General features: G+C 43.0%; 1 protein-coding gene across 1 annotated transcript in view; it reads left to right on the forward strand.

The window, feature by feature from the left end:
- Window positions 1-17095, forward strand: part of LOC113209738 (phenoloxidase 1-like) — a 36158-nt gene extending 19063 nt beyond the window's left edge. Inside the window, exons 5-11 of the mRNA XM_052267713.1 lie at window positions 2359-2460; window positions 5603-5767; window positions 7421-7576; window positions 8349-8513; window positions 9957-10095; window positions 15310-15545; window positions 16420-17095. Of these exons, the coding sequence (XP_052123673.1) occupies window positions 2359-2460; window positions 5603-5767; window positions 7421-7576; window positions 8349-8513; window positions 9957-10095; window positions 15310-15545; window positions 16420-16662 (1206 nt within the window). The 3' untranslated portion in view covers window positions 16663-17095. The remainder of the gene's footprint in view (window positions 1-2358; window positions 2461-5602; window positions 5768-7420; window positions 7577-8348; window positions 8514-9956; window positions 10096-15309; window positions 15546-16419) is intronic.
- The last annotated feature ends 6 nt before the right edge of the window (window positions 17096-17101 follow it).

The following is a 17101-nucleotide window of genomic DNA, read 5'->3' on the forward strand; positions in this document are numbered from 1 at the left end:
CTACCTCAAATTAACGTAGTATTTCTAAAATTGCTGCTTTTACCTTATTTGGACGCATTTGGAATAAAATTAGCCATTATTGTATCGGACAACCGAAAAAGCGGGGACAGAATAACATTCATTGTAAAGTTCATGCACACTTTAAACTATTTTAAACAAATCATAAAATATCTTGCAGCTTTGTCAACGCGCAAATGATTAAGTAAAGAATCGCTCGAAACTTATCAAAGCTCATGAAATTGTCCGTATTATAGAAAATTTGATCCATACAACAAAACACCTTCATCCTTAAGACCTTGCGTCCATACACGGAAAAAAAAGAATTAGCTAAATTAGCTAATGCATTCGCTAATATGGCCTTAGATGAGAATATTAGCTCTCCTAGCTAATTCTTAGCCAGGAGAGCTAATAAATTAGCCATAACAGTTGTGTACAAAATAAAGCAACTAGCTGTGAAAGCTAATATTTTAGCTTTCTTAGCTGGGGATTAGCTAGGAAAGCTAATATTCTCATCTAAGGCCATATTAGCGAATGCATTAGCTAATTTAGCTAATTCTTTTTTTTCCGTGTATACTTCACAGAAGAAGGCACGTTCCTGATGTGGATCAAACTACCCATAATACGGACGATATCATCTGTGTTTAGGATGATTTGTGATCTGTATTGCACCAAATTCCCCGTGAAATACAAATAGCACATCCGTAAGGAAATAAGAGTGCTCACTGGTATCTGATCTTATAATTTCGTTTCCACCCACTTCTTTATTATGTACTGCGCACCGAAAACTATTATTAAATTACTCATATTTTCTGTGCAAAATTTGTCTTTTCTATGATTTTTTATTCCGTCCTTCTGCTTTCAAAAAGGTATCCAGCGGGCTTGGGCAAACGACCTCGTGTCTGTGTCTGTCTGTGTGTCTGTCTGTTCCACTAAGGAGATGTGCAACAGACTTCTAATTTTCAGGGCATCTTCAGGTTCATTCCTACAAAACGAAACGCCTATGGCAAATCCTAGCAACCAACCCCCACTGGGATGAAAGGGGGTATCAAAGAACAAGCAGGCACGCCCTTCCGCCAAACGAAGTTGCCAGCTCCGCTTCGCTCCGCCGGCAAGTCCGTTCGGCAGGGGCCGTGCCTGCTTGACCTGCCAGCGGCGATGGTCGGGCCTGCGGCCCGACTATTTCTATCACACGATTTGCTGAAAAACGTGATCGAATGATGTAGCGGGCCTTCGAACTGCTAAAACCCGTCGTCTTTTAAATTTGCCCGTAGGCACGAAAAAGGGTAACGGTGAAGCACCGCGACTACAACCCACCCGTCTGCTTAGCAAACGTTTTTTGGGGTGGGGGGGTGGGGGGGGGGAGGAAGTTTCTCTCCTCTTTTGCGGTTTTTGGCTTTCTTCTACAACAAGACCCTCCAGCGCCTAAATGGTTAGAGATAGAGCCAAACGGACAAAATTTTCGTTTATAGGTCTCTACTCTGACGAGTTACCCCTTAGGAGATCATAACAAAATAGTTTTTTCTGACTTTTTTGACCTACCCTATTTTCTTTGATACCCCCTTTTAGCCCTAAAGCTTTAGGGGTGGTTGCCAGGATTTGCCGTAGGCGTTTCGTTTTCCAGGAGTGAACCTTAAAATACCCTGAAAATTTGAAGTCTCTAGCACATCTCCTTATAGTGAAACAGACAGACACACAGACAGACAGACAGACAGACAGACAGACACAAGGTCGTTTGCATAAGCCCACTAGATAGCTTTTCTAAAGCAGAATGGCGGGCTAAAAACGTACAAGATGGCCTCAAATCAAAAAGTGGGAGAGAAAGTACTATCGGAAACAGCACATTCTGAATCAGAATCAGTTCTTGGAATTGCCGTGCCATGAGTCGTTTCAGAGCTAGAGGTCGATACACTTTAAACAATGGCAAAAAGTCCAGTTTTAAGACTATCTGAGAAACAATACAAGCTACAAACTGTGCTTGTCATTTTTTTTATCCATTTTCAAAGCAGAAGGGTGGGGTGTAGTCACGGTGTCGCACTGTTACAGTCTTTTCTCATATGCAGGGAGCTAATCTTCAGGACCACAGCCCCCCCCCCCCACAAGCCGAAGTTTATTCGAAATATATATGTGACTTGTTGGTCAGTTGGTCGGGCCGTAGGCATGACAAAACGCAAACGCCACCGGCAAGCCAAGCAGGCCCGTTCCTTGCCGAACGGAGTTGCCTGCGGAGCGAAGTGAAGCTGGCAATTTCGTTTGGCGGAAAGGCGGGCCTGCTTTTTTAAAAGGAAAATGTTGCCAAAGCCACCATTTTGACGTGTAGCGCTGCCACCTAGTTTATAGGACACATCTTTCTTCCAACAGGACCTGAACCGTGAGACTGAGGGGATGAAGATTGATATCCAGAGCCTTGAACGCTGGCGCGATCGTATTTACGAGGCCATACACTCTGGAGTCATTATTACGGTAAGTCAGTGTTTCCTGTTCATTTTAAAATAAAACTCTCTGTTCGGCTGTTAACGTTCACGCTCTACCCAGACACTACACTAGTGACCCTCAAGAAATGACGACACCTACAGCTACTTCCTGCGAATATGGATGTCTAACTGTTAAAAAAAGTTGTCGTAAAATCTGACACTTTAGTTGTCAATTTTGTTAGCAGCAAAGCTTTTTATCGCGATGTAGTTAATACGGTGTAGGTTCTCCCTCCGACCGGTAGCGGGCTCAAAGACGGTTGCGGAAAGACAGCACATTCATAGTTCCAGAAGAGCCGCCAGTGGCGCTCAAACTACGAATGTACCATCTTTCCATGACCCACACAGATAGCTCAAAGCCGACACCGTATTAGGGGCATTCCAAACTAGATTATTAAAATAAAAGTGACCCCTTGGGGAAAATATTTTTTTTTGCCCTAAAAATAGGAGCTAAAAGTAGCAGAAGGGCCAACATACTCATTTTTTTTTATTGCTTCACCTTAAAGAGGAGGTTGAATACTTCAGGAAATCACTGTGATACGACCTGTTAACGGTGTGCAACATCTCGAAAAATGGTGGTCAAAACTCTCGAAAACTCTTGTTTTGGAAATTGACGAGTTTTCGGTTTTCGTCAGCCTGTAGCGTGAAATCCACGCTCGGTCCCACATGTTTCACCCCTTTTATTCGAAAGGTATAGTAACTAACTTTCAATTCAAGCCCTGATAAGGTCAAAAAATTATGGGGAAGTACCCCAACTAAGCTCGCCAAAACGCATGATTTTAGAACGAAATGTTGCATTTTGGGGTATAAGGAGCTCAGAAACGCCTATTCTGAGGCCGGAATCGGTTTCCTGTGAACATTTTACGTCCCGGGACATGCCTGCTCGCCTCCTAGAGCGTCCTGGCTCCGACAACGGACATTTTTACGAAATTTCAGTGAAACCCTCTTAAAAACACTTCAAATGCCCATAACTTCTGAACCGTTTGAGCTACAAAGCTCCAAAAAATCAGGAAAATGTATCTTAAAAGAGACTATTTTCAGGGCATTTTTTCCCCCAAGGGGTCACTTTATTTTAATAAATCTAGTTTAGAATGCCCCATGAACGAAATCGTGCTTTATATAAACACAGTGGAAAAACTAATGTGACACGTGTACATCAGTTGGTGTGACCAGTTTTTGTTACACCATGTAACGTGACCAGGGCTAGGAAAGTTACTTTTAAAAATGTGTTGCAGTTATTTTTGCCACAAATGTAACCAGTTTCCGTTACAGTTACTTTGTCTTAAAGACTGCCATTACTGTTACATCTTTCTCGCCAAAAACTGTAAGTAGTTACAGTTATCCTGGTTGTTTTCGAGTTAAATTGGTAGTAGTTTTACATTGATGACATCGGATTACATTATAAAAGTCCCTTGTGCCAATGGAAAAATTGTTTGCAAGATAGGCAATTCCGCATCATTTAAAGTCCGCAAAACTCTGCCTTCCTCGCCGTCTGGCTAGGCTCAAAAGGGACTAGCAGTGCGCGGGGATTCGTAATGTTACACGGAACACATGTTCCAAGGAGATTGCTTCCATGGAGGAAATGCATTCCACTGAGTCGTGGCAATATCCACGTAACGTCTTAGTTCTATGGAAATTCCGTGGAAATGCAGGAAATTCCTTGGAAACCCCATCCTTGTACGCAAAGCACTGTTGGGCGGAAACCATCCCAACGTCCATGGAAATTCATAACTTAACTGTTTCAAAATGCACATGCAGAAAAAAATCATCGCTTTCTCATATGAAACCAGACTATTGAACTAATCAAAAAAGTAAATGAGGGGAATGAGTTAAAATTTGTGAAATTAGAAAGTTTGGATAAAAAAGATCGCATACATAAACCGAGACTGTTGCTTGAAAGGTTATGTGATTACATAGAATTCAAAACTATTAGAAACGAGTCCTCGAAATTAGATCTGTGGTCTTTCTAGATTTTGAATTTTTTTCCGTTTTAGAATGATAATTGGGGTGTTTCTCATGAATTTATCGTGAGTTTTTTTCTCCATTAGAGGTCGTTTTTTGGGATTCTGTCTACAAATTTAAGCCCGGACTTCACTTAGCAAAGCAGTTTCCCACGAAAACCGGTGGATCTATAAAAGTGAGGATAACTGATAAGAACATTGCTGTAATTTTACAGTGCCACCATTATTTAACAGCTGTGTCAATAAATTACAACAGTCCTCGTAAAAGTGCAGCTCCAACCAAAATCGTGTTTTACGGATAGGGGTTTTTGTAGGAATAAAATGTTACGCTGTAAAAGTACAATGTATTTCTTACAGTGGACACGGGGCAGTTTTCACGGGCGCAGAGGCATGATAGAGATCCGTAAGACAGAAATTTCGCTCGTTTTGTCCTAAGTAACGGTTATTCCGGTACAGCCAGTAAATCGGTCCAAATGGAAAATGGATAGAAAAATTGCCTACTGGGTGTACCACAGGAACCGATCGATTTATGACAAAACAAGTTAAGGATGGTCAAATGGTATTTCATACACACTACAACTAATTGGGAGGTTACCTTCCTCATTCGTTCGAATTCGTTTGCATCCCTAGTGGAAACGGCCACATTTGCCGTTCGTTCAAGAATGGTTTGAATTAAGTAGTATCAATATCGATTAACCTTGGTAACATACAGGATTTAATTACGCGAAAAAAAAAACTGATCCGTAACTTCGATGTAGACTTTCATACTTATATCGTTTTTGAAAAGAAAATGTCAATTTCCAAAGATTCTCGCCACCTCCAAAACTTTTGCCTCTTGGTAACTAAGCCTGTGATCTGCACCCAACACACCGAGCCTCATTGGGTTTGCAAATCAGAAGATGAAAGAAAGGTTTGTTCTCCTAGAAAAATATAAGGTACCCAAATTTTAGTTCTCTAAAGAAACTACAGAACGTTGATCCGAATACGGTGCTGATCCGAAATAGATTTGGTTATTTTACATTCATATTTGGTACCTTCCTAAAACCAAGCACAAAGGCCAAAAATTCTAATTTTTAAAAGTTTGTGTATGGCCAACCTATTGCGCCACGATTCACCACGCAATTCAGCTATGATGAAAGTATTGTAATCCGATGCTCTTCGCGATGGTTGCAGCTTGGTGGACAGCGGATGAATCTCACGGAATTTGAAGGAGTCAACACTCTAGGTGCCCTCATCGAAGCTACATCCACTTCACCGAATAGACCATTTTATGGTGACTTGCACAACATGGGCCATTTGGTCATTGCATTCGCCCATGATCCCGATAACCGACATCTCGTAAGTACAACGTCCTGGGATTGTTATAAAATCCATGGTTGCGTCATTTTTAGAAATGTACAAAATTCGATTCAAAGTTGTCTGATCGATAGCAACTTTGGAACTGCAAACTAGCATTGGCAAAAGACTTCTCTAGCGAGTCCAAAAGAACATACAGAACCAAAACGTGTCGGAAACAGAAGTAAAGAGGGTACATATTACGCTCTTTTACATTTGTGATATATCCAGGGGTTTAAAACAATTCTTTCTTGCTAAAACGTCACTAAAAGATTGACATACAAGCTGTTTTTAGCCCGCCCTTCTGCTTTTAAAAAGGCATTAAAGCGGGCTTATGCAACCGCTCTCGTGTCCATCCGTCCGTCGTCCGTGTAAGAGGACGGAGGTGAGGTAGAGGTGTACAAAATTCAGGGTATCTAAGGGGTCACTTCTGGACAACGAAACGCCTGGTGCAAATTCTGGCAACTACCCCAAAGGAGCTGAAAGAGGGTAACAAAGAAATAGGGGTTGGTCCTCAAAATGGGGAAAAAATATTTCCGAGCCGGGCGGAACCGAGCCGAGCGGAGCCTGAGTCCCGAGCCGTCGGCCGCGCTAGTCTACGCTAGTCTAGTCCTCCCTCTCCCTCTCACCACTAGAGCCCCCGCACCGCCCTCCCCCCCCTCCGGCCTTCCCAAATACAGAAAAAACTGGCCTGCCGGCCGGTAACGAGACAGTCGGGCTCCAAAATTCAAATTATACAGGCGCTAAGACTTGTATCTCTTAATTCAATAAGGCATCAAAATCAGACTGAAAATCTTCTTATCAAAACCGGAACGTTATTCGGCAATATCCGACAGCAGCAACCTGTATCAAAACGGGATACTTTCGCCTTACCCACGAGCGCTTTTTCATGTTACGGAAAGCTGTGGTTAAAATCAGAAACAACGAAAATCAGCAAATTATGCTAAAATCACCATTCAAATTTTGCTGGATTCGTAATTTCTGCGCGCGAAAACAAGCAGAATTCATTTTTCAGAGCGCTGTGGTTCAACTTAAAAATTTGAGGCTGGGGATCGCTTGTCAAGTGGACGGGCCATATGTGGCGCCCAGTGCCGATTGAGCTCTAAGTGGGTAGGGGTTGGGGCACGAGGCGCAATGCAGATTGCCTCAAGAGGCTCAAGTGGGGTTCGGCTGCCCCACCATGGCCCGGCGCGAAGCAAGGGATAAGGGCGCTCTGTTTATAAACACAACTAGGGCGATGACAGCGTACTGCTACTGGGGACGAACGTAACGACGGACGCCGCGGAGAAAACGCCCGCCCCCACAAAGAATCTATATAATCATCGTCAATCGGCTTATCATAACTGGAACGTTAATCGGCTATCTTTATCAAAACTGGAAACTTTTTTCTTCGGGTAGAGATAGACCACAAGGGACTGTCTAGTAGTAGACTGGAATAGAATAATTCTTGACAAGGTATCATCTGCTTTCACGATCTGTTTCTGGTTGGAACTTTTTTTAATGCCTCTGCAGAGACATGAAAGTCATTAACAAAAAGGGTGCTGATTCGTACCTATGTTTTTCCAGTGTGGTTAAGGACCGTTTTTTATCCCTGCAAAAACACCACCTTCTCTTCATCGAATTGTATGACCGTATTATTTGTGCTTCCTTGTACAGGAAAATTTCGCTATTATGGGGGACACGGCTATCAACATGAGGGATCCTGTCTTCTACCGCTGGCACTCGTTTGTCGACGATATGTTCCACGAGCACAAGCGTACATTGCAGCCTTACACCGTGCAGCAGCTCGACTTCCCTGGTATCCAGATCAAGGTAACGTGTTTCATTTATTGAAGCTTCAATGAAAAAGAAAACTTCAACAAAGTGTGTTTATTTATACCTCTTAAACAACATGCAGACCCAGGTTTGCTCCCTCATACACCGTAAGTTTTGATTAGACTTTGGACTTACCTCCCTTGCACTATAGGAACTCGTGCACCGATAAACCAGGTAATGTTTAACTGCTCAAGACGTCTAAGTGATTCACTTCCTAGTTACAAAGTTGCATGAAGAAACCCTGCTGTAAGTTGGCTTGGCAGCGTAACAGTAAACGGCACTTACCATTAAGATCACTTTAAACACACAGTTTTTAAAAATTGCGGGGTTAGAGTGCAGAGATACTACCAATCTACCATTTACCACAAACTTCGCGCATTTGACGCGTTTTTGAGAGGAGAGACCAATCTGTATTGAACCGAAAACAACAAAGTTCAAAATATACCCTCGTGAATTTACGACATTTGTTGTAAATTTTACTGTCAAAATAGGACAAAATATGTTGTTAACTTCCGACAGACCACGTTTGCTTGTCAAACAATTCCAAGTCGAAACGAAGTGCTAGAGCTAGAAAATTTACAATTTCAAATTGTAAAACGACACGCATTATGGAAAATACACCCGTAAACATATCGACTATTTAGTAAAACTGCTTTACAAATATCCAAATCCCCGACTTTTCTAACCATCACTGCAATGGTTTTTACAGGTCTTTGAAATTTGGCGCGTCTATGAACTTATTGTTCCTTGGTGTTTATTGTGACTCCAGGGTGCAGAGGTGAACTCAGATGGCGCTCGGAGACCCAACGAGTTCCACACCTACTGGCAGCAAAACGACATGGACCTCTCACGAGGACTGGACTTCTCTCCCAGGGGTCCTATTTTCGCACGCTTCACTCATCTCAACCACCGCCCTTTTAGCTACCGGATTCAGGTTAGTCACACAGACGAAAAAAGCTTTCAAGTAGTTCAAATGACACTTGACACGAGTACACTGTCAGCCGTATATTAGAACTTTTCAGAGATTTTGCTCCCGTTTCGTGGTATTTCTCAGAAGCCACGTTTTCGAGTTTTTAAGCTGTGTTCAGTAGTGAAAAGCATTGAAAAAGGCGCGGTGCGGGCAACCCAGCTATTTCAAAGATTAACCAGTCAGGTTAAAAAACGACGCACCCGTGCAACACTGGCGAATCTGTTTTGGGCGGACGACCAAATGCGAATCAGTTTCGGACGGACGAACAAGGGCGAATCTGTTTTGGACGGACAAACAAGGGCGAATCTGCTACCACCGACTTCCGGGATATTAAAGAATTGAACTTTGAAAGCCTTTCACAATTCACAGGAGTGTCGTATTCAACTGAGAGGTGTCTCATTTGAAAACCTGCAAAATTCTGAACAGCTCTTGCTAAAGTGACATTTTGCTAACACATATAGTTCGGAAGTTATCACGATGATTCCAAAATGTTGACAATATGAAGGACACCAAAGTGCCGCCGATGCATATGTTTATTATTTGCACCGCAGTCTTTGAAAATTAGTCCCTAGGGCCAGACCTGAGAGAGCCTGGAGGGTAGGCATCACTCTGCTCCACCACACAGTGTTTGCAACTGCACCCTTCCGCGACCTTTCTTGCCCTGCCACGACAGTTTTATGTTTCACACATTATCGAAAACGCTGGCCTGCTTAAACGACGCTGACCTTCCCTCGCACTCTCGACGCTCTGATGTCAATCTGCCATTGCGCTGCCGAGCCGGTGGCGCAGGCAGATCCGCCTTTGTTGCTAGCCGTTCTCGCGCGGCCGTCCAGATCCACCTTTGTGGCAAAACATATTCGCCTTTGTTCGTCCGTCCAAAGCAGATTCGCCAGTGTTGCACGGATGCGTCGGGAAGTAATTTCAGTTTCAATTCATGGACTTGGATCTTATCGAGAACACCATTGACAACCAAGACCGGGTCCTGAAATTCAAGGAACATTTTTAACCGTGTTTTGTTTAACCTAGGAAGTATTGGTTGGATCGGTACACAGTCAAAGTTCTAAAGTGGCATGCTGGTCAGGTTGATTTCTTAGTGTACACCAGAGGTCGCAAGCTCGTGGCTCGCGAGCAATTTGTTTCCCTATCCCGCCTTAGCCGAGTATGACAATTCGTAGGGAGCTGTACTCTACTTGCTTTTCACTAAGATATTGTGTCTCAATACATTTACTGTCTTTGCAAACGCGTGCAAACAACAGTGCACTTGCCGGCGCTTGCGCTAGCAGGCAATGCGCGGCTCGCCGTGAGGCACAAGTTTGCTACCCCTGCCGGACACAATTCAAACAGATGAGCTTCCACACGGTAATAAAAGTTTCAGAGCTGACAACTGACACGAAGTTTGTATTTTAGGTGGAAAATACTGCTGCTGGTCAACGCGAAGGCTACGTCCGAATTTTCATGGCACCCAAAAATGACGAGCGAGGAGTGCCACTACAGTTCCGAGACCAGCGCCTACTCATGATTGAGTTGGATAAGTTCCCCGTGAAACGTAAGCAGAAATACTCTAAGAGGACGGTTTAACACAGACAAATCGGATAATGCTGGTCAGTCTACTATAGGGTAAAGGGTGCACTAATGTAGGCCAGTCCCGCAACCAGGAAGTTTGAACGATTATTGCGCTGATGGTTCCTTACACGGAGTATAAGTGGGTTGTTCTTAAAATACGGGCAATTTAGATTCCGCGGCCCTTCACAACTATATGATATGAATTTAAAGGGGTTTTATACCATCTAGATACTAAAAAGCACTTACATTTGGTGCAATACTAAAAACCTAAGAATACTGCAACAGTGGGTGACCAGAGCAATTTAAATGGTCAAAATGTGAACTCCAGTAAGTTCTTAATGTCTAAATCCATGCGGACGTTGCCAAATTCCGGACAATTTTAAGTGAATAGCCGTCTAAGGCACATTATATTTCTGGAGTGACATATCCAAGGAACGCAAGGAATGAATTTCAATCTGGAAATACTTTTCTATATTTTGTCAGAAGACGATTTAAGTCGTTCTTACTAACTTTTCAAAAAGTAACGGAGCTCACAATGTTTGCTCTGACGTCGAACTGGGCAGAGGTAGAGTAGCAATCCTTCGCCCACAGTACACTACTCTATGGTTACGATTTATGTTTCCCAAAGCAATCGGCAATGCTCCTACTCCGTCATCGTAAAAAAATGTCAAATTCGAATGTTGGCTTGTACGCTTTTGCAGTGTGAACACCGTGTCGCCTCCACACAGGCACAATAGCGTCATATCAAATTCCCCTTTCAAAGAAAAGTACAGTCATTGTCCCTAAATTCGGACGGTTTTTGAGGAAAAACGCCTGTGATATCTAGAATTTTTGAAATATGAAAAATCGCTGGGGATTCTAGAATCCTCACGTCGAGACGCACCTACCACTCTCCGAAAATATTTTTTCGCGCTAACGGTATAGGGGTGAGGGCTGTTTGAATCGTGTCCGTATTTAGGAACCAATGCGTCCTAAATTCGGACAGCTTTGAAAAATTATGAAAAGTGAAATTTTTTTGGGGGGTATAGAAACTTCATGAAAAAATTTGACCTTACGCTACCGTCCAAATTTTCGTATCTGGTGTAGTCTAGTTGCCAGAACTGCTTAAAGATCGCTTTTAATGCGCCCTAAATTCGGACAGTTGTCCCTTTTGCATGTAAAAGCCTATGTCCGAATTTAGGGCGCATTGCAAAAACGCTTCCCAAAATTAAACCGTGCGACGAAAAATCAAAATCTTGGTGTCATATTGTAGGTAAAAGTACCAAGTTTCACATATATTGTGGTCAGAATAACCCGGGCTTACACTGTTCGGAGCCCCAAATTCTTGCAAGACACATTTAAAAACGCCTGTTTTTGGGGGCTAAAAATACAAATTTCAGGAGTTTCTGGAGGAAGCAATATTACTCACACATTTATTTTTTTGGCAGAAATGGAAACTTGGTGGTCTTACCTTTCCATCAAACCCATAGAAGTTAAATTTTGTCAACGCATAATGGATTTGGAGGCGACAATAGTGAAATACGGCAAAATGTCCGAATTTAGGGCGCAAGTCCGAATTTAGGAACAATGACTGTAAGGTTTTGATGTGTTGGTTCTTTTGTGGCTAAGCGGGTCGTTGTATCTGCAACCCCGGATTAGTAATGCTTCAATTATAACCTTAAGACTTGAGGACTCCGTATCCTCTTTTTAGCCCGCTCTTTTGCTTAAAAGCTATATAAGCGGGCTTATGCCATCGCCCTTGTGTCTGTCTGTCCGTTCCCCAAGAGCTAGAGGTCTGAAATTTGCAGGGTATTATTGTTGTCACTTCTGGACAACGAAACGGTTGGTGCAAATCCTGGTAACCGCCCGAGGGGGTAACGAAGAAATAGGTGGTGGCCTAAGAAGTAGGAAAACAATATTTGTATTATGGTCTCCTTAGGGGTAACTTGTAAAAGTAGAGTTCTTTGGGGGAAAATTTCGTCCGTTTGGCTCTATCTCTCACCGTTAAAACGCTAGAGGGAGTTTTTCTCACAAAAGTTGCCAAAAAACAAATATTTTATTTTAAGAAAATATTTGATGGTCTTCAAAGGGGTAAAGAAGAGCTCTCTGGGCTAGAATCTCGTCCGTTTGGCTTTCACTGTTTACTTACGAAAGCGGATTTTTCTTACTGAAATAGCCAAAACAGAATCTTTTTCATTTTTTTCAGGAGTACACTTTTGTCTGAGAAGTAGCCTATGCCGTCGGTTCAAAATTTTCTTCTAAGCAGAAGAGTGGGCTTATATTTGTGGTGGCACATCATTAATAAAATGTGTACACTCCCATACCAAACAAGCAGGCCCGCCCTTCCGCCAGCTCCACTTCGCTGCGCCGGCAACTCCGTTCGGCAGGGGCTGGGCCTGGTTGGCCTGCCGGCGGCGATGGTCGGGCCTGCGGTCCAACCATTTCAGCCTCGCGATTTACCGGAGAACATAACCAAATAAATAATGTGACCGGTAAATCACTTTGCATATTTGGGTAAACTAACTTCCGGTGGGGGTCCTGCGGCCCTAGAGATTTGCTCCTTTTACATGACAAAAGACTTTAACGGGGCAACACCGTGACTACACCCCACCTTTCTGCTTTGCTTCAGAAAAATCCAAAAAAAGAACCAGCGCAGTTTTTAGATTGTATTGTTTGTCAAGCAGTCTTAAAACTTGACTTTTTGCCATTGTTTTCATTATATCCACCTCTAGGGCCGAAACAGTGAAAGATCCGAGGGCAGTTCCTGATTCAAAATGTGTTGTTTGGGGGGGGGGATACTTCCTCTTCCATTTTACGATTGGAAGCCTCCCAGTACGTCTTTATGTGCAACGTGGTCATTTTCTCCGTATTTTCGTCCGTTTTTTCCCTACTTTTTGGACCATCCCCTAGTTTTTTGGTTACCCCCTTTCACCCCCTTAGGGGTGGTTGCCAGAATTTGCACCAGGCGTTTCGTTGTCCAGGAGTGACCCCTAAGATACCCTAAAATTTGTAGACCTCTAGCTCATCTCCTCCCTCTTACACGGACGACGGACGGACGGACACGAGAGCGGTTGCATAAGCCCGCTTTAGTGCTTTTTTAAAAACAGAAGGGTGGGCTCAAAAACAAACATTTATTTCGTTGTTTTGTTGTACTTCACACATGCTGCTTCCGTTCTATCACTAATTAAAGCAAAATCATTGCGGACACGTTCGGAGTTATTTCAGAGTATGCCTGGAAGTATATTTAACTTCTTCTGGGTCTAGCTTTAAATATCTTTTCATAGGTGTGTTATTTGATCCATAAGCTAACATCAAAAACTTAGAAGGGATTTGGCATAACTTGCATGTATTCTACAAAGTGCGGCACACATAAACAAAGCTGATGAGCGTATGAAAAGAATGCTTCGTTTGTTGAGTAAGTAGACAGCAAAGGTACCTGGCATGAAGATGTTTCAAAGCGAGCTGTCACTCAAACGGGCCGAAGGCCCGTTTTCCGATGGAAGCTTTATTACACCAGGCCCGTCCCAAACGCCGCCGGCAGGCCAAGCTAGGCCCGCTCCCTGCCGAACCGAGTTGCCGGTGGAGCGAAGCGGAGCTGGCAACTTGGTTTGGCGAAAGAGCGGGCCTAGCTTGTTTAGTTCTGGCCTTGTTTAATAACTTTTAGGCACCGGTAACGCGTTGTAAAGGCCTAATGAGGAAATATGTAGTAAGGGGTTAATTTAGAACCGTAAAATATGAGGTTGGGCATCAGTGGAGCAGTGTCGAGGCGAAAAACAAGTTATTTATTGCAATGTTCTCGTACTACATTGCGTAAAATGGGGATGACTGGATGTAAAATATGAGTACAAGACACTAGTGAAGCAAACAAAAGACCAATTAAATTGTACGGGGGGCAATATTTGAGTTTCATCATTGTTTGAACGTGACCACAATATGGTCGTTCAACCTTGCGCTAGAAGTACGTGATTTGAACTATCACCACTTTTAACATATCTTTATTTCATAGTAAATAAAACCATTGCGACCAAAAAACCTAGCAAATTCGACAAAAATAAAAATAAAATAGGAACTCCCCAATGGCCCATCTGAGAATCCACCAAGTACTTCTAATTCGTACTGCTAGGTTGCGCGGCTATTTGACCATCTTTGCTGAGTTCACCGAGTACGTCTTCGAGTGTGCTATGAGTGCAAGGTTCATAATCAAAACCCAGTTGTCACATCGCAGCGATACGGACATCAATAAAGTGCTGAAAAAACAGCTCATTGGGTACAGATCACAGATATTGATCTTGATTTCTCTGTGTTCATACGTGTACTTCAAGTGAGACATTTTGTTCGGCAACAAAAAATGTACTTGACTTGCACGGAAAAATACGTGGTTTAGCTAACGTTTTGACTACTTGGTGGACACAAGAAGCTGCAATAGCTCGTAATTGGCTGTGGGACAACAAGAATAGTTGTGCCAGCCAAGCTTTCCTTACTCTAACTAAACCGCGTTAACTACGTAAATGAACCAGTTTTTTTTTGAACTGTGCCGAATTCTTGACTAGCTAAAGGAGAGGCGCAACAACAAATTCTTAGGTACTTATTTTGTAGAATGTCCACCAGGCAGCCAAGATATTAGTCCGTCGGAAAAGAAGGATTTGTTACTACGACTAACGATTAGTTAACATGAACTTAACAAACAATTTTAGTTGCAGGGGCAAAGAATTTGCTATGGGAAGCAAAATTCTGCTGTCACAACTAACGCGTCGTTACCATAGTGTAACAAATGCGTTTGTTGTAAGAAAAAATCCTCGTTTAGTAACCAGAACAGTTGCATTTGTTACCATAGCGACGCGTTAGTTGTGGCAAGAGAATTTCGGTCCCCGTAGCAGTTTCTTTGTTCCTGCAACTAAAAAAACTAAACTTTCTAGCCCACCTCTAGTGAAATTACCTCTGAGGTGTGCAGGTAATGCAGCCCTTCTCAACCCAAACGGTACATTTGCAACCAGCGCTTGAAATTTACTGGCCAATTTTGACTGTAAATTCACTGGCGTGGGCTTGTAAGTGGCTCTTTACCAGTCCACTGGGCATGTAAGGGTTCTTTACAGCCCAAACAGGATATTTCCAATCCATGTGTTGCGAATTCCCGGCCGCCCACTGGACTGTAAAATCACTAACATTTTTTACAGTGAGGTAAAAAGACCAATCAGCAATATCTTCTCTATTTTTTCAGTGAATCAACGTAACGTCTTGATTCAACGCCGCTCTTCGGAATCCTCCGTCACCATTCCATTTGAGCGGACGTTCAGAAATTTAGACCAGAACCGTCCACAGGCAGGCACTGCCGAGGAAGAGCGGTTTAACTTCTGCGGGTGTGGCTGGCCTCAGAACCTTCTCATCCCAAAGGGCACGGCGCAAGGCATGGAAGTTCAGCTCTTCATTATGATCACTGACTACACAAAGGACAAGGTAAACATAAAACATAGAAAAGTGAAACACAATGGGTCTAAAACAAAGAGGCCGACGTCTCGCGCTGCTTTTAAACAAAGTCCTATGATTTTGAGAGCCACGCTCTGTGGGTGAACCATTGGGTATACGACGAACTTACGAATGTAAAATCTACGTTTTATGTCTTCGTTGTTTTTGTTATATTCTGAATGGTTTGCCCGTAATCTGCTGAAAGGGAAAGGATGTCCTTTCCGCGTGGCGTTTGGGACATCAGCCCATTTGTTTTAGACGCGGGACATCGACCCTCTTTTAGGACCCATCGGAAAGAAGACTACAAACAAATTACCGAATTGCCCAAGAGCTCGAAGTCTTCGATCATTAACTAATGCATACATGCACAGCGATACGCTAAAAAATGTCCCTCAGTTTTGACGCGATATGCTGCTTATCAACTATTCGAAATTTTCTGGTAGACTATAGTTAATGAACTGTAAGAATGGAGCTCCGTATCCGTATAACTCTGTGGGGTGACCCTTATGTCCTACACAGAAAACTAATCAAAAAGCAGTAGAAATTAAAAACACTGTGAAAAATTGTCGTACGGGTACAGGAAAATTTTCCATGGAAGAAGTCGTACAAGTACAATCTAAAATTGTACAATTTACTAGCCCTATGTATCGACCTGGAATCGAATATGGAGCGACAGTGGGAGGTTGTACATGTACGACTCGTATTGTAAATGGCAACTTACAAAATATATCGTACATGTACAAATATATTTTTCACAGTGAAAAGTCCCTTAGTTTTGACGCGATATGCTGCTTATCAACTATTCGAAATTAATAGTTCAAACATACATTGCTTATGCTTGCTTTGGAATACCCCTCTATTGCAGGTTGACCAGCCACCAGCCGGTCAGTGCGGTAAAGCAACCGCATACTGTGGACTCCGAGGCCAGCGCTACCCTGACAAGAAGCCAATGGGCTTTCCGTTTGATCGGCTTGGACGCCAGGGCGTCAACAACTTGCCCTCCTTTCTCACTAAAAATATGTTCGTCAAAGATATGACGATACGCTTCGTAGACCGCGTCGAGGGCCCCGGCGGCCGCAACGTAACGACCTTCCAGGCAAGCGGATAGGATGCTCAAGGAGCTGAACCTGAAGGACTACTGCTGGATAGCAGACGCCTTTGCAAGAGATACCTTCACGGACTGCAATGGAAACCTACCTGACATTTAAGCGGTTGGCTTTGTTACGTTCATTATGACACGTGAAGAGACTAGCAGATGTGCTGATTGACACATTCTTCTGCTTACTCAACAATAAATCGCGTCACTCCCAAAGAGATCACCGGTAAAAAGTGAAAAGGGTGAAAGTCCATTGTGGTCTGCCGCTTTAGTAGTCATTTTCGAACTTCACCACAAAATCAAAGATTTTATTTTAAGAGCAAGAGCCATGTAAAGTAAGGGTAGTCCTCTTTTATTCACTTAATTTTAACATTTATTCCGAACCTGGAACCCATCACTTCAGATTTTGCTGCTTTTGATAAATCCCAAGTTTTGCTAAACATACTTTATA

The sequence above is a fragment of the Frankliniella occidentalis genome, unplaced genomic scaffold, assembly GCF_000697945.3.
Source record: "Frankliniella occidentalis isolate FOCC.00 unplaced genomic scaffold, Focc_3.1 Scaffold57, whole genome shotgun sequence".
Lineage (NCBI taxonomy): Eukaryota > Metazoa > Arthropoda > Insecta > Thysanoptera > Thripidae > Frankliniella > Frankliniella occidentalis.